This window comes from Episyrphus balteatus, chromosome 1 (genome assembly GCF_945859705.1).
Source record: "Episyrphus balteatus chromosome 1, idEpiBalt1.1, whole genome shotgun sequence".
NCBI lineage: Eukaryota > Metazoa > Arthropoda > Insecta > Diptera > Syrphidae > Episyrphus > Episyrphus balteatus.
In genome coordinates this window covers 50833362-50852183 of record NC_079134.1, presented here as the reverse complement: position 1 = coordinate 50852183, position 18822 = coordinate 50833362, and the positions used below count along the sequence as shown (strand labels likewise).

The 18822-nt window shown below is 33.6% G+C and overlaps 1 protein-coding gene across 1 annotated transcript in view; it reads left to right on the top strand.

The window, feature by feature from the left end:
• Positions 1-2983, top strand: part of LOC129919550 (protein sax-3) — a 93475-nt gene extending 90492 nt beyond the window's left edge. The window contains exon 12 of the mRNA XM_056000471.1: positions 1435-2983. Within this exon, the coding sequence (XP_055856446.1) occupies positions 1435-2917 (1483 nt within the window). The 3' untranslated portion in view covers positions 2918-2983. The remainder of the gene's footprint in view (positions 1-1434) is intronic.
• Positions 2984-18822: the final 15839 nt, after the last annotated feature.

The following is an 18822-nucleotide window of genomic DNA, read 5'->3' as shown; positions in this document are numbered from 1 at the left end:
AGGCATGAAGAACAAAATAAAAGAGTGTCCCATTTACATTTCTAAAATTGTTTTTCAAGAAGCATCCTATAATGCTTATGTGCTCTGACTCGAGGAAAAACGAAAGAAGATGGTATGAGCTGTCCATATGCACTCATGCTAATATTAATACTGATTGTTTTGTCACGTTCTGCAGAGGTAAGAGTTTCAATTTGACGATTGTCAGAAAAGAAAAACTAACTTATCAGTGGTTTGCCGTTTTTAGCCAACACTTTTGATATTTTTTTGAGGACCGTTGATATTGATATCCCTCAACGTTCTAAATGCGATTAAATGTAAAGTAGTGATATTTATGCAATAATTATGTCAAAAGCACAAAATATTTAGCCGATTGATTGAGTTGTAATTAAAAATAAGAGCTCTGCAATATTTCATACAAGTTTTGTTGACGGGACAACTTTTTCATACTATCCAAATTTGAATCCTTATTGACTGTCTCAATGGTATGAAAAAGATTGAGATTTCATGCTGAAGTTATTAGTGCCTCACATATCGATTGTTGAAACTGAATATCTAGAAACCAATCACAGATGTCCAGTACTCGAATATGATTTTGTGGTATCGTATTACCTTTAACTGTTATTCTGATCGTCCTGGTTATGATCAAGTATTTTTTTTTTATAACTTCATTACTTTTGTTCCTTTTTCCAGTCTCTATACAAATTCACATTTTTCTTGGAAACAATTTCTGGATAGTTGGAAATCACATGCGATAAATTTATTTGAGTGATTTAACCCTACAAAGCTAACCATATTTTTTAATACGTTTAAACTAGCCATTCGTTGCCATTAACTAGCCATTAACTGCGCTGTTAAGAAAAAGTTACTTACAAATTTCTGTGAAGTTATATATGTTATGTTTAAAAGTTCGCCGTTTCAACGAAGGTTTGCTTTCTAGGGTTTAAACAAATCCTTAATAAATAAATTAGTTAATTAAAACAGCACATATCAGACACCATAATACATTCAATACATTCACACCAATGCGTATTTACCATATTGCTGGTTATATACTTTCCACCACAAAATACCTCAAAACTTTTAGTAACATAAGTGCCTGCGTCCTGTAAAGCAAATAGGTTTTATGCCGAAAACCACTTCAATTTTAAACTTTTTTCACCCCAATCAAAGCTATACATGCACGTTGCTGAAAAAAAATCTTAAGTACTCATAAATATTGTCGAAAACGCAAAAACATGGATTACAAAAAACTGACACATCCGAAAAATGTGTTTTTTTAATTGACATTCGCTTATAAATTTACGTATCCACATCCCTTTATTTATACAACCTCTAACAAAACGCTGTCTTCTATATACATTTACATCTATACCAATACATTTTTTTTGTTTTCAACTTTATACTCATCTCTTTCTCTTGTCTAATAAATTACAGACTAACTCCACTTAATATGCCCGATTACGCTGAAGTTGCATGTTCAACATTTAAAAATCCCAACTCAACCCTCTCGGCCCACAACAACAATCATGCTGCCATCACTGCCGCCCTTTATGATAGCTGTGGCGCGTACGCAACAACGAATTTAGTTGCAAATGCCAAATTGTATCAAAACCGTTATGCGACAGCAACAAAAGCTAACACCACAGCAATAGCCCGTTCAACGGATAACATCCTCGGTGACTATCGAGCTACAGGGATGTATTCAGCCCCACCTAGCGCCCACTATGGACTAGATGCTAGCTGTTTCAATGATACAAATTATCCCATGAGCCAGGATAGCAAAGTTACAACTGCTCTAGCCCCACCATCATCATCGCTATCGACCAAGTCATCCCCTCAACAATCATCAATGGGAAAGCCTGCTGGTAAGCTCGGCCAGCAATATAACAAGCAGCATCAGTCGCCATCGTCGTCATCGTCGTCGGTGGGAGTATCAAACCTAATTTCCCGAACACCAAAAATGAACATAACGGAAAATAAAATGGATCTCATAAATAACCTAAATCTTACGTCATCATCATCAACGGCATCGCCGTCAACGTCCTCTTCAACGACCTCATCATCTCCCCCATCGTATACAATTGGAATACTTGGAGTGTCCTCCGTAGCAGCAGCAGCTGGAGCACCAGCCACAACGACAACAACAACAAACGTATTCGTTCCGAATTTCCTCAATTCAATTTCAACACCGTCGTCGTCGTCCTCATTTTCCTCCCCAGCCAAACAACACCACCACCAGCAACAACAACAACAACAACAACAGAATTCATTGCTCAATGGTTTTAAGGCCGGCATCCACCATCAACAGCAGCAAATGGTCAATACCTTCTCCCCTAGCAACAGCAACAACGAGAATCACCACCACTCTCAAGTGGCGCCCGGGTGTGGAACAATGAAACGCAATCGTAATCCCAAACTTTTCAAGAGTGATAATAACATAAATACTGCGTGTAACGGTAGTAGTGGTAGTAATACCAACAGTTACAAGAACTGCTATTCCCCCCTTCTCGGTGGCAGGACGCCATTGCCGCCGACAACTGCAATGCACAATAACGAGGACAGTTATTGCTCGAGCAGTAATCATCTGCTCCTGAATGACTATGCAGATCAATTTGGCAGTAAGCTGCCTGCCAAGCAGCACTTGTATGTTAAGGCCAAGGACGGTACATGGTCGGCAGTGAGTAGCGATGCATATCAATATAAGACAGGAAGCAGCAGCAGCACTGGTGGCGGCAGCACAACGAACTGCAGTGAAAGCAACTCCATTGCAACAGACTCGGCGTGTAACGGTGGTGGTGGTGTGGATGACGAGAATTGCCGTTTAGTAAGTAGTAGTAAATCCAATATAAATAGTATTAATTGTAGTTCCGGATCGCAAAAGTATCTAACTAGTTTTGGCAAGAGTGATATTGTGTAAATAAAAACAAATAAAAATTCTATAAAATAAAACGAAGAATATGATTATGATAGAAAGCAAAATGAAAAAAAAAAAAAAACTAAAATAAATGTCCGGAGTAATTTCTGTACGAAATAACACAGATGCACGCGCAAAGTTGCTTTGTTCAAAGTAGTGAGGCTGTAAGTTAGGATGTAGAAATTATTAGATACGTTATACGAAATGAGAATCAATTAAGACTTTCGGTTTTTTAAAAGGGCTTTCGGCAGAAAAAAATATGAATCAATGCATATGAGTTTTCTTGTTTTTTTTTTTTGGATAAATTCGATGCAATTTTCTAAATTAAAACATATCAAAGTAGAGGTGAGTTTTGTTGTAATTTATAGTGTTTTTTTTTTTTTAATCAGCGTAGGGTTAAGTGGGCAGAAAATTAAAAGAAAAATAAAAGAAAATGAAGGTTTAATGAGAGTTTCAGGATTGAAAGTGTGGATTTTTTTCTTAATGCTACCATGATTGTAAAGGCACGGCCTTATTAGTTAAAATGGAGCTTTCAGATTAATCGTATTAAATAAAGTGCTTACCAGTGGCATTTCGAAGTTTGAAAAGGTTCAAGGTAGTTTCTTCAAGATGGGTAAGTGGGTAGAGATTGCAGTCATAAGCATATTCGCTTAATGGCTCAGTTAGCGCCGAATGCGCCGTTTTGATACCAAAACTCATGGAACCTATGAGTAATAAATGAATGGGCAGAAATTGACATAGAAAGTGAAAGACTGTTTCTTTTTTTCTTGTTGGTCCAAACATCTATTAGTCTTGTGGAAACCGTAGCCAACCTGCATATCGTCGCCCTAGTATTGAAGTGCCGTATACGCCATTTTTACATTTTTGGGAAATCGCATTTAAATGTTCGGAAGATAATTGCGAAATAACTAACCGCTGGTATTTTTTGATATTTTAGTATGATATATAATTAAAATGTGTCTTTTATATACATGTTATTGGACATCTGCAATTCGTCTAGTTGTCAAAATATTTAAATTTTTGTCCAAAATGAGTTTGCCGTATACGCCATGAAAATCAGAAGTTTCTTTTATTCATATACACGTACGTCAAAAAAAAAACATAACGTACGTCAAAACAATTCTCAAAATTTTCTTGCATTGCATGAAAAATTTGACGTAAATGCCAAAATTTCTTGTTTTTGTCAAAACAATAGTGAATATCTCGGCAACGAAAAAAGATAGAAAAAAACGGATAGCAGATTTGAAAAGAGCAACTTCGAAAACATACGACTGCATACCTAGTTCAAAAAATGCAATTTGGCGTATACGGCACTCCAATACTAGGGCGACGATATGTCTTCTCTGAGTCTAGAGAGTCTGAGTCTGAGTCTAGAGAATCATTTATTTTGGATGTACTGTCCACTCCCTATGAGTCGAATTTCACTCTAACACGAAAATCATTTTGAAATGATAAGGGATTAAAGATAGCAACTCGCAGCAACCCTACAATCCATTTTTGAGTCATCAGTAAAAATGCCTTCTTCCCAGTCTATCATCGACTAAAAGTAGAAGTACAGTAGTCCGTGGGTGTCAAAATAGGAAAGAGAGTTTTTAAGAAGTCTTTTTTTCACGATGCATTTTTTTACATCTGGAAATTGTCCTACCATGGCTCTTATATAAATCTGCCTCATGTAGCACTAACAAGTTCAAAACTTTTCAGTTCTTTTTCAGTCAAAACCAACTCTATGGTGACTTTTATCCATGAAAAGTGTGTTACTGTAAACTCTTTAATTATAACAAGACCTGTTCTTTGCGCTACTGACTCGATAATTTCAAGAGCGTCAGTATGTTTTTTCTGTCCAGGCACACTTTCGACTTTCCTGCCTTTCAATCCACAAAAGTTCAATATTCTCAAAATGCCGTCTGACAAAGAAAATCAAAATGTCATGCTTTTCCCATTCTCGTCTAAGTGGGTAATAAAATAATCAATTTAATTCGATTAGTGCCAAATTGCTGGGACATCATTTTTTCCTTGGTTTTTTTTTCTTGTCGCAACAATATATAAATCTAAAAGAGCCCCTCTGTCTGGTCCAATCCATGAGTTATGAAGGTCGAAATACGAACACTTTAAGCGCACGCAAGCCGTTACTTAGGAAACATGTTATATTCAGGTACTCTGGTTTTTTTTTTGTTGCCTTTCTTCTCGAATATATAGGGTAGATTTTCTAAAGCTCCCCTTCCAACTGAACCAAAATTCCTCTGAATCAGCACAGCTATCTGATTTTTCTGTTATACGAAGGTATAGTAGGTATATTCTTCTTTTGTGTTCCCTTATCATCGTAAGCATCCTGTTTCTTTCTCTCTCTTGTCAGTGACCAGAAATTCCAGAAAAGTTATACCCGATGCCAGTGAATTGGCTCTGGTGGAAAGGACATTGTGAGTCAGCATTATATAAAGTCTCCATACAACCCTTATTTTACAAGGGGTCAATTCAAGCATACACCATATACTATATTGTTGCTGTACGGTTTGTACACTTTTCCTGAATGATCGTAAAAACCCCGTTTTATGACCTTCTTTAAGTGCTTCCTCGTGTTTATACAAACATCCTTTAACCTATATGACGTTCACATTGCAAATTTTCGAAACAGCTACTTGAGCAGAATACCATATTAAAAGAGTAAACACATACACATACCTAAACACACTTAAACTTAGAGAAAGGACATGTTTCTCTTCATGGACCTTACCAGTTTTATGATTCCCCAAAACAAAACAAGAAAAAAAAAGGAAAAACATTCATCTGTATAATTTTGCAATCCTTCCAATATCCCATAATCCTTTTGTAATCTTACGAATCCTTCTGATTTGTATTACTTTTTCTTTTTCTCTTTAAATTAAGGACATTGGATAGATGTATCTGTATATGCATTGGTTCATGATTTATTGACATTATGGCGATTTAAGATTTTCTGATTGGGCAAACTATATGGCGGAATGCCATCATAAATTTTAATTTTATTTTATTTTGTACAAAAAGCAAACAAAAATGATAAATAAGAGATGTTAAGATATTAAAATCTGTAGCCCGCGAAGTGGAAAATATTATATGTAGAGGAACATCATCTCTAAGAAGAGACAAAGCAATTACTTAGATTAAGAAAGTATCTCTCATGTCATCACAAGATATGAATAAATAAAGTAAAAAAAAATCACTAAACTGATGAATTGTGATGTGTAAAATTATAAAAAACTTAAACAAACAAAATGAAAATAATGTTGTAATATAGACTTAATAGATTAAAATAAAAAAAAAAATAATAAATTATGTATTATCAGCGCTACACTAAACATAGATAATAAAACAATTATAAAAATAAAGTATTTAAATTTATTATTTTATTTAAATAAAAAAATCTATACAAAAAACTTCTTTTATTATTTTATTCATTTCCAAAAAAAAAACTACTAACAATTATATTATAAAAAAAAATGATAATTTAACTACAAATTCAAAAAGAAAAAACAAAAACTTTGTACACATTTTTGTAAATTATTATTTTTACTTAAAAATAAACAGAGAAAATTATGAACTTAACGAGAATGTCTTTTATTTTTTATTGGTAAATTTTTATTTTGAATTTTTTTTTAAATAAATTGCATTCAATTGTGGATTTCTAACCCTCCCCTGATTTTTTAGAAAAAAATTATTTATAAAGTATTTGATTATGTAAATTTCGCTATGTAAATGTGGAATGTTTAAAGGGTCATGTGCTCTATTGCATAAATCTACGAATTACAATTTACATGCTTACTTTGATATATGGTAAAATTTCTACAGCACTTTCTTCAATGACGAGTTCTTCTCAAACGTGTTTCATATGTGGAGCAAAGCCAAGTGAGCTTAAATAAACCATCTATGATTTAAATAGTCTAAGAGCCAACGACATAATGAATAGAGTGGGCCGAAAAACACTTTTTTTCGAATTTCAAATCGCAATAGCGCGGAAAAGTTGCGAATGGTGATGACTAATAAGGGTTTAAAAAATAATCAAAATCAGTTCATATCTTCCGGTCGCGCATCGGCTCTGAAGTATGAAAACTTTTTTAAAAAATGGTATTTCTACAAAAAAAAATTTACCACCCTAACATATTATTTTTTGAACATAATAGCTTTAGAAAACTTTCATGTGAGCTAAATATTAAGCAGAAAAAAAAATTGGCTCAAATTGGTTAAGGACTTCGGTGGCACATGTGTTTCAAAATTTGTCAAAAATGGCAAAAATCCTATTTTTGCGATATTTTTTTCCTTTTTATAAACTATTTTTAAAATTATTATTTTTACCAAATAAGAATTAAAAATGAAGTTGACACAATCAGTGAAAGCCGTGAAGTCGCTGAATATATAAAAATCTTTCGGTCAAGTACGCTTTGGCTATTTATTATTCTCTTTGCCGCACAGTGGTGCCTTTGGTGCTTTTTTGGCTTCAAAAATCATTTTCACGGCCATTTCTTGATGAAAAGTCATGAAATTTAGAACACTGAAATATATAAGTATAAGATATACGAAAAAGCTACTAACTTTTTTTTTACTCAAAATGGTGGTCCCAAAATGGCGATCAGAATAAGCATTTATAGAATCTTCTTTTGCGAAACTGTTTATAAGCTAAAAATTTAGCTAATTGATGATAAACAGATGTTCGACTTTTGAATTAGGTACAACTGTTCATATTCAATGAAAAAAAATTCAAACATTGTTGAAACAAAGTTCAAAAAGTCTCAAAGTAGTAAACCGCGTTTTTGACCTTTTTTTGTGCTGTTTTTTGTTTTCTTCTGAAGTTAGCTCAGTTTTTTTATCTTTTCATTTTTTATCTTTCTTAATATCTACTTTTAAACATAGTTGGGAATTATATAAAGCCAAAATAGTCAATTTTTTATGAAAATAAATAAGGAAGATATCAAAAATTGAGCTTTATAAACAAAAAATCAAAAAATAGCACAAAAAAAGGTCGAAAGTGTGGTTTACTATTTTGACTCTTTTTGAACTTTGTTTCAACAATGTTTGAATTTTTTTTCATTGAATATGAACAGTTGTACCTAATTCAAAAGTCGAACATCTGTTTTTCATCAATTAGCTAAATTTTTAGCTTATAAACAGTTTCGCAAAAGAAGATTCTATAAATGCTTATTCTGATCGCCATTTTGGGACCACCATTTTGAGTAAAAAAAAAGTTAGTAGCTTTTTCGTATATCTTATACTTATATATTTCAGTGTTCTAAATTTCATGACTTTTCATCAAGAAATGGCCGTGAAAATGATTTTTGAAGCCAAAAAAGCACCAAAGGCACCACTGTGCGGCAAAGAGAATAATAAATAGCCAAAGCGTACTTGACCGAAAGATTTTTATATATTCAGCGACTTCACGGCTTTCACTGATTGTGTCAACTTCATTTTTAATTCTTATTTGGTAAAAATAATAATTTTAAAAATAGTTTATAAAAAGGAAAAAAATATCGCAAAAATAGGATTTTTGCCATTTTTGACAAATTTTGAAACACATGTGCCACCGAAGTCCTTAACCAATTTGAGCCAATTTTTTTTTCTGCTTAATATTTAGCTCACATGAAAGTTTTCTAAAGCTATTATGTTCAAAAAATAATATGTTAGGGTGGTAAATTTTTTTTTGTAGAAATACCATTTTTTAAAAAAGTTTTCATACTTCAGAGCCGATGCGCGACCGGAAGATATGAACTGATTTTGATTATTTTTTAAACCCTTATTAGTCATCACCATTCGCAACTTTTCCGCGCTATTGCGATTTGAAATTCGAAAAAAAGTGTTTTTCGGCCCACTCTAATAATGAATCGAGTCATCTAAAGAATGTTGTAAGGCATATCATTGGAAAGGTCTTGGGGAGTAAGGCAGGAATAGTAAAATCTGGCACCATTTTGATGTGACGAACATAGGTTAAATTCGACCCAAAGGTGTGACAAAAATGAAAAAAGTGAAGTCATCTAAAGAATGTTGTAAGGTTTATCAAAAGAAAGCCCTTGAAGGATTAGACAAGAATCATTAAGTCTGGCAGCATTTTGGTGTGACCAACATGGGTTAAATTCGACCCTAAGCGTGAAAAACAGAAAAAAAATCAACCAAAGCCAAAAATATGAGAAAATATGTTTTTATTCATTATACAGTGCGATTTAGGAGAAATGTGTCAAAAAGCTAGAGTGTGTAGGTTACGTCGAGACAAGAAAAAAATCGTATGTGAGAGGAGGGTCTATTTCCCCCGTTTAGCCAGAAGCTGCACTTTTCTAAAAAATTGACTTTATTTGGAAAAAAAAAATTAAAATCAACGGTTTCACTTACAATAACGTGTTTTACCTTTTTGTAAAACCGAAAACATTGTTTTTTTATATACTTTTTAAATAAAGCTGTTTTATGAAATAGTTTTTGATAAAATAACTTTCAAAGTCAAAATTTTGAAAAAAAAAAAAAATATTGAACTAATTTTTTTTCAAAATTGTATGTAAATAAGTTCTAGTTTAGCTTTCAAAAATGTAATGGTCTCATTTTTTTTAAACAAAAACAGAAAACAGGATGTAAAAATGTCACACCGTTTTCGAGAAATTAATAAAAAAAAAAAACAAAAACTACTTAAAAAAACCGTTTTGTTTTGTTTTGTTTTTACGTGGCTGGACTTCTTGGTAAATTATTTTATGAAACATTAACCTTCCATTATTTTTTAATATTCAGAGTAATATGAAGGCAATAAAATGGGACAGTATTGGATTAACCCTGAATTAATGCTATTTTTCATTCAAAAGGTATCTAGGAAAAAATATTTCTCTGAAAATCAGGAAATTTACTATTATCAACTGCTTGCTTACATATTTTGTTTATGCTTTTTTTACATAATGCTTGTACAACTGTCACTTCAAAAGCACAGACGACAGACCAAAATTCTTCTACAAACTCTGCCGCAGACATTGAGAAATAACAACAACAAAATTTAAGTTTCAAGTAGGTATAACAAAAATAAATATTATATCAATTTCAAAATAAATTAAGTATTAAACAACAATAAATTATTTAAAACGAGTAGGTTTTGTAAAAGAAAACAATATTTTATTTCTTGTTTATTCGTTCAGCAATTGTGATGATGGAGAAGTTGTGATTAGATGCTCTGACACTGACATTCTTGTCATTCTTCTCGGAAACTTGCAATATTTAATGTGTCCAATTCTTTAAAAGTATGGATGTATGTTGGTACAGGAAATAACCAAAGGTTTATTTGTAACCGCCCTGTACCAAAAACTTGCAGGGCCGTTGTCAAACGCAATACCAGGCTCACGGTTGCCACTTTAAAATAAAAATTGTGACCAAGATGGTAAAGCGGAGTTGTCGATCAAAGATCTTTGACCTTTGGAATGTCTCCCCTTTATTCATGGATCCGTTTTATGGAGTGTATATTGCACATACCATATAAATTTCCAATCATGACCTGGTTAGTTCGAGGAACAGAAAACAAGCGGAAATAAAAAAAAATATTCAACTAAGATTTCGCGATTGTGAGAAGTATCGGAGCTTCAAATGTAAGGGAAGGGTTGTTTCCAGAGAAAGACATGTGTAACCACGGCCCCGTTTTGTATGAGGTTGCTCGCACCTCCCAAATTGTTAAAGCCATGGCCACCACTTCCTCCAATTCTCCCAGATCCATAGTTGCACGCTGAATGCAAGAAGTTTCTGTGGAAGCGTCTGTCCGTGTCCCAAACCTGAGATTGCATGAAAAGGCTGTAACCCGGCAGCGTCGTCGACAGCTACAACCAAGACCAATTCCTCACAGCCGGTCCGAAATAAATCTTCCTGCCGAACTGTTGGTGACAAAAACAGGTACCCCGAAACAGTTTTTCTTAGCCGACACAGGCAGGGAGTATGTGAACCGAATAATTATATTCGGTTCACTCACGGACCGGACAAGACTTGTGTGGTGTGAGACGTGTCTGCTGGATGGCACCTTTGATGTGTGATGCCCGCGTATATTTTTTACCAGCTTTGGGTTATCCACGGACGCTTCCAGAACAAGGTGCTACCCATTATTTTTTGCTTGCTCCCTAATAAGGCAAAAGAAACATACTTTCGGACGCTTGCGCTAATACGTAAATCAGAGGGAATGGAAAATGTTCAGCCAACTAACATAATAGTCGACTTCGAACAGGCGGAGGAGCTTGCTCTCCGAGAAGTTTTAATCGAAGCGGTATTTCATGGCTGTTTTTTCCATTTCGGGCAAGCAGTCCGCAGAAACATTCAGCGATTAGGGGTGCAAACAAGATACGGAGTGGACAGGAACTTTTATAATTTTCTTCGGAAGTTTTTGGCGTTGTGTTTTTGCGATACCAATGATGTATTGAATCGTTATGAGATGTTGGCGAGCGAGCTCATAGAAAGTTTTGGTGATACACAAAATCACCAAGACTTTCCAGAGTATTTCGAGAATACTTGGGTAGGCCCGCGCCATCGTACTTCTAGGTTCAATATTTCAATGTGGAATTGCAAGGACCTACCGAGGACAGATAATAGAGTGGAGTCTTGGCATAGGGCCTTCCAGTGCAATTGGGTGCCAACACCCAAATATCTATAAGCTCTTGGAAGGCCTTTTAAATGAGCAAGTGAGAATGAATATCCTATTCGAACGTCTCGATACTCGATGTTGGTGGCGACCGCATGCCACTATATTCGAGAGTTGAGTATGCTCAGGCAAATGGAAGGCTCCTCAGACTTATACGTCAGTATGATGCCAAGACTTCACAAGAGTACCTGCGAGCGGTAGCACAATATGTTGGAGACTTTTAAGACTCCTTGCATACAAAAGTGAGAGGCACGGGGAACTCACTTTAAAAAGCACCCTAAGAAAGAGAGGCACCAAACACCTTTCACCTATATCATATAATCAATCAACGCAAAATTCTGTTTAAAAAACCTAAACCTCAAAAATAAAAAAAAATAAAGAAAAACAACCACCAAATAGAGATCCTTCCAAAAGAGGAGGAGTCAAATAGAATGAACTAAAAATGAATTTTGTTCGAATCAAACCGTATGCTCATGATCAGTTGCGTCTAGATAGGCCCATGTTAGGTTATTCCATGACCCCAAATATACATATATATTTAAATGAATACCCATGGTATATTATGCCAGTTAGTGTTCATAAAGTTATCTTTCATGCGAAAGACATAATTAGATCCTGCATTGTTCCTATAGGACAGCTCTCAGAGGAAGCTCAAGAGGCGAGGAATAAGGAACAAGGAAATTTAGAGAGATATTCACAAGAAAAACATCGAGGTTGGATTTAAATACAGATCTTTTCAATCGACTCCAAATTTCTTCCGATCCAAATATTGCCAGCTTGCGTCACACTCCACTATGATAACGGGGTATGGTAACAAAAAAAGAGCTTTCGTTATTATGTATCGATAGCCAAGAAGAAGAATTGCTTCACGATGGATATGAAAGTGATTAATATTAGCCATTTGTAACAGTTTCCTTAACGTTCATTTGTGCTTAAATTTGTTACTTTTGTGTGACTCTTCTTTCCAAGAAAATGCTTTATATTTATAACTATATTTAAAGCCATTTATAATTTTTAAGGATAAATTAATAAAAAAAATAAATCTTAAAAATGTCTTTTTTCATCACAATGAAAACGCATTTGTTTGACTGTTTTATATGAAAAATCAAATGTTTTTTGAAAAAAATCTTTATTTGTTTGTGAGTATTTAACTATTTACACTCATTAAAAAAAAAAAACAAAAGACAAAAAAAAATAACAAAAAAGAAATTCATGCTTTCATTTGATTCAGCTGTTAAGAAACACAATCTAATGAAACTAGAAATTACACTTAAACAGAACTATTTTACCTTCAACAATCAATTCTATACACAAACAGAAGGGCTAGCAATGGGTTCCCCTCTAAGCGGGCTAATAGCAGAAATATATTTAAACCATTTTGAAATATATTATCTTCAATCAACCCACAAAAAAGCAAATAATTACTAATTCAAGATATGTAGATGATACTTTTGTGATCTTTGATGGTACACAAAGACAAATAGACGTATTAACAAAATACATCAAAAACATTAACACTAAAATAAAAGTCACAACAAAAATAGAAAACAACCATTCAATTCATTTTCTCGACATAAATATAACAAAATACAATAATACATTAAAACTTACAGAAAAGAAACCACAACTGATACAATAACACTGGTTAACAAAATTAAACTTTTTTTTGTTGCCGGAACAAAAATATACTTTTCTGAAGGTTTTCGGTGTGCTGAGCTCGAATCCGTAGTCAGAAAAAATTAATCAGCTCCCCTTTTTGAAATATTACCGTTCAGACCTTATTCTTTAATATAAGGAAAATTATTAGAAGATATTTAGTAACTATTCTCCTTCTTAATGTTAACGTTGGTAACGGGGTCATGACCAACGTGACTATTTGCAATCCCTGAGACTGGATACGAAATGGTACACTGACGCAGTTAACGACACCATTTTCGTTCTCGAAAACAAGCTTAAGGATGCAGATATCGTTTTTCTAGTTTATTTGAAGAAATTAAAAAAAATGCCGAGTCATTGGAAATCGATGTTAAAAACCAAGGATGGTGAAAGGTAAACAACAAGATCGAACCCACCAGCTGCTAATGTGCAGGAGTATTTTTTAAGAAGCATTTACATACCCTTACTCTATGGTGTCTTAGCAGACATAAGAACTCGGTTCTCTCAAGATGTTTTAAACAATTTTGGTCTTCGGTTTTTCATGCCTTACCTTGTAAATTTAGCTGGTACTGATGAAGTAAAGGGCATTGTTGAGCAGTACAAAGGACTTTTGAACCAAACAATGAAAGTATTCTAAACGAACTTGAGTTATGGAAGGCTAAAAACGGCTAGAAACGGAAGACAGACCAACAAAAACTACAAATACAGTAATCGAAGTTATAGATAAATGTGACCCGGATATGTTCCCTGCAATTCACATGCTCCTACGTATGTTAGCAACATTTCAAGTAAGTGCTGCTTCGGCAGAAAGATTGTTTTCGACAGTGCGTAGGTTAAAGACTTGGCTGAGGTCACGCATAGGTGAAGAGAGGCTGACAGGATTGGCGCTATTGCACGTGCACAAAGACATACCGATAAGTACATAGGAAGATTTGTGAAAAAAATCAAAACGAAAACTGTATTTCGTTATATAAAATTGTTGATCAGTTTAAATGTAAGCGTGTTTTATTGGTGACTGTGTACTTAGGTTGTTAAAATCTTACACTTTAGGTAAATAACAACAAAAGAATGGGTTTGTTGGCCCAGAGTAATTTTTTGCCAAACTTAAAAAAAAAAAACAATTACTAATATTAAATAAATCGTTTGTTGTTATTTACAGTGTAAAATGTTAGCTAAAATACGCAAATAGTTATGAAAAAAACAAGGCTATAATTATTTTTAAAGAACCTTACTTTTACAAAAAAAAAAAAAAAACAATGTGCAATGTACAATGTACATATAATATATGAATATAAATTAACTTACCTAACTTTAACAACTTCATAATTACCAGTTTAATTGTTTTCTATATTCTTGTATAAACTTATGTACTTACTTAATTCTTATTGTATACTATCTATTGTATATTTTTAATTTATTATATTAATTTTCTTAGCTCCGATTTATGCACTAATCTCCTCATTATATTTAAAGGCACTATCAAATCGCAAACAAATTTTAAAATGAACTCTCAATAGTGAATTAAATTAAAAGGTGTGTGAATATATTGGCCCTTTTTATATTTTTCTTTATAAACCTACAAAGCTTAATTAAAATGTTCATATAAACTTCACCAAGTCTGTTTTAATTTTTCAAGTGTTCTGTTCGGTTATTATTACCTATGGATATTATGCTGTAAGTATTTTTTTTGGTTGAATTTTACGGTCGTTTCGAATTCAAGCCGAAACCCTAGCATTCACATTTTATTGAGCAGTCTGAAGAGATTTTTTAAAAATGTTTTGTCAAACTTTATCAAACGTGAACATCTGAAAGAAGCTTTTATAATAGATTTCAATAATAATAATCGTCCTTTAGAGATATCCGGAAGATTTAAACATTTTTTGAAAGAATAAAATCAGTTCTTATAGGCACCGGTAGAAATTTATTCATAATGAACTTACCCTTCCCCAATCCCCACATAAAAACAGAACCTCGAAAACAACCAACGGTTATTTCAAAAACGTAGGCCAATAAAAATGTTCTGATTTCAGCAAATCAAAAACCTATAGAAAAGTATATTTTGGTTCTTGTGGCAAAAACCTTGTGTGTGATTGGTAGGAAGGTAACTTAAATTTTTCCATAAAAATTATATTTTAATTTTTAAAATCAGAAAAGCACGAAAAAAATGCTCGTTACGAATTAAAATTTGGTCGTAAGAGCAATTTGTTTTCTAATATTTTTTTATATTTTAGAGATCAAAATGAATTTTTTTTTTTAATTTTATTTTGAGTTAGCTTGTTATTATTTAATCCATTTTTTTTAAATTGATCAAGAAAAATGCAGTGTAGGTATGTAAAATTTCATTTGTTAGTTCATTCGCTCATTCGTTGGTCGCTTTTTCACTATATAACTTAACGGGTTGCGGTTATCTGTTTTAATGTTATTGAGAGCAGAAAACACGCTTTCGGCGGAAGCACTACTATGAGGTAAGCAATATTATGTATTTTAATAACAAAAGTGCTTATGTTCCTGTATAACAACCGTTAATTTTCTTTTCTTTAAGATTGGTCCAAAATTCAACCGGATCCGGATCTAATTCCTTTTCAGAGGAATTTATTTCTAAGGAAATTTGTTTAAAAATGTGTTGACATAATTTTAAAATTGTTTTTATTATCATTTAAATAATTTGGATCAACCACTTGGAACGCATTTAAAACGTCATGGTTGTGGTTGAACCTTTTCTTGAACTGCGTAATTAGTGCAATATAATGCATTAGAACAGATTAAAAAAAAAATTTTTTCCGCTTCAGAAAGATTTTTCAGTTGTATTTCGTTGAGTTGTTTTAAAAACATTTCGTTAAATTCGACGTGCCTCGTTTATATTCTTTAAAGTTTTCAAATATTCCAATTCCATTAAATTATTTAGAATTATATTGTTTTTTTTTGTAGGTAAGTCATTTGACATTGGTGTGAATTCTTGGCATTTCACTTTGAAAATTTAAATTTAGTTCTGTTACAATTTTTAGAAGAAAAAAAAACAAAATACATTTTATAAAGAGGGTCATTTAAAGTATCTAAATTTGATTTCCCTTTATCATTTTTATCTTCCAAAACGATAACATACAGTTTTTCTAATCAATTGCTAATATGTTCCGTTTTCTATGCAAATAATTTAAATGACATGGCATCAATTCAAAACCCAATAGCTTATAGATATATAAACGACAAGTCAAATGTCAAGTTTCTCGAAAACCACAACAAAATAATTCCATACAACAACCCGGCAAAGGGGCTAAACATTTTAATCGACTCTGACATCCATCAACCGCACCAAAACACCCTTTTCCATAAATTATATAAAACGATGGTGTCCAATTAAGCAAACATCGAAACTAACCAAAACAAAGTAGTTTCATACACAATCTCTTCGTCCTCCCTCACTCTCAAAATAAAAACCCAAAGTAACATATTTACCGACCTTTGGTAAAAACTTCCAATTCTTAAACCCCGCCGAAGCTCCCCTTTTCTATCCAAAAAACCAACTCATTTAATGTCTCTAAGAAGCGGCAAAATGAATTACACAAGGGTGAAGGGATAAGTGTATCACATTAACATAAAATTCTGTTATGTCTCTGCGGGAAAATTGAACCGTCGCTACTTTTCTTCATCTCCCAGTCTCCACTCCACCCTCTCGTCTGTGTTTTAAATGATTTCTCAAATATGCCACTTCCACTTAATGTCACTCATCGTCGTCATGTCGGGTCTGTGTTTCGTCCACTGAGAGAGAGAGTATGGCTATTTCTATTCTAGCTTCAGGACAGAAAGGACACTTTGTGTATATAGAGTGCGAGAGCGAATAAGTTAAATGCACAGCTTGACAGCAATATGAAAACGGACGGGAAAACGGTCTCTCCGGAGCAAACAGATTGTGTCATCTCCTGCTTAACAAAGTTAAAGTATTTAGTCGCAAAATTTAGAGATTCACTGAAGGCTATACCAGGATATAGAGATTCAGGCAGGGTTGAAAGGGGAAGACATGTGGGAATTAAAATTCAACCTCGTATTTTTTGTTTTTTTGTGAGGGAGTGAGGGGAGGGGTCTCACCAGGGCTGGATCGACAATAAAGTGAGCTTTAACAAATTATTTTAGGTTTTATAGGCAAAATATTATTTGCTGAGTAATTAACTCGCTAACAGTTTTAAGAGAATTGCGAATTTAGAATAGTTAAATATGGTTATAAGCATGAAAATAACTGATAGCCATGTACGTGAGCCCTCGAAGACCTTGTTGTTAACATCCGATTCTTGCAACAATTCGTGACGCTAACAAGAGTTTTGACTGATAAACATATATTTTGTAAAATTAATGCGGTGACCTTGTAGTTGCGTTATTTCTCTGATTTTCCCGAAGAGCTTGCAAAGCTTTTGTTTGAAAACTAACATCGAGTCTTGTCTTATACAATTTCTTCGGGTAGTTTTTTAAAACCCTACATTCACAAGAAGAGAATAATTTTAAATGTTTTCCTTTGGTTTTTCATTTCTCTCATCTTTCCTCAGCTTGATGGGGTCTTCAACTGTTTGTGTAAGGTTTGACACATTTTCCGCCATTATGTCTTTTTTTGGCGGCTTTGGAATATTAATCTTTGCACTACAATGATATATTTTTATACTTACATGCGTTTGGTATGGTGTAGCTACTAGTTCCCAGCACCTTCATTTTGATCGACTTGATGCAAGTTTTCCATTTCAGAAGTGGATGTTGACATTGACGGCATTGGACTGCTTTATGCTCTAAAAAAAGTGCGTGTTTTATAATTTGCTGTTTCTTAACATGCATGTGACTAAAAATGCAACGTTTCGTAGTTGCGTGCCAAATGTGATATCAAATGTCAATATTTTTGAAAGGGTTGTATGAGGAATCCATAAATCTCAAAACAATAAATTTAACGACATAATTATTTGCAGTAAAGTTTACCATCTTCTAGAAATGTTGGAAAGTTATTTATCGTTTAATATTTCAGGGGCAGCTGATACAGCTCGGTACTCGGAAAACTGCTGAAATCCGGATGTGCGGTAGTACCGGGTGATGTTGAGGGATGATAAGACATATCATGATCCAGATGTTCTACAACACCACCCTGACCCGGTGTGTATTCTGCGTACTTCTGGACTTACCCATCTTCCCAATAGCTTTACAGCCATAAAACAAATTTCATTTTTGTTAATATGTAGTATGTATATATTTTTGTTAAATATAATTTTATTTAAAACTTTTGTTGAGCTGGAGAGAAATTTTTCGAATTTATGGTGCCTAGTCTTCGTTCTTTCATAACTTTGGTTTTTCATAACTTTGACGCGCATAACTCTGTCGCGTATAACTTTGGTATTCATAATATCTTCGTCTTCATTTTCCCGCCTTATTTAAATAACCCCAAACCACTCCTGTATTTCCGTAGTCGTCTCGTGGTCGTTATTGTCGTTGTCTTTTTCTAATTCTGACACTTTTGTTTATGGTTGACCCTTGCTGGGGGACTATACGCGAATAGTAGTGGTGATGGGGTCGAACGATGAAAGTCAACTTGTCGTTTATATATAAAGCTGTCTGTCTGTAGTAGGTTCTGGTTCTGTGTTGGTTCTGGTTGTATCGTCTACAATACACTCGTACT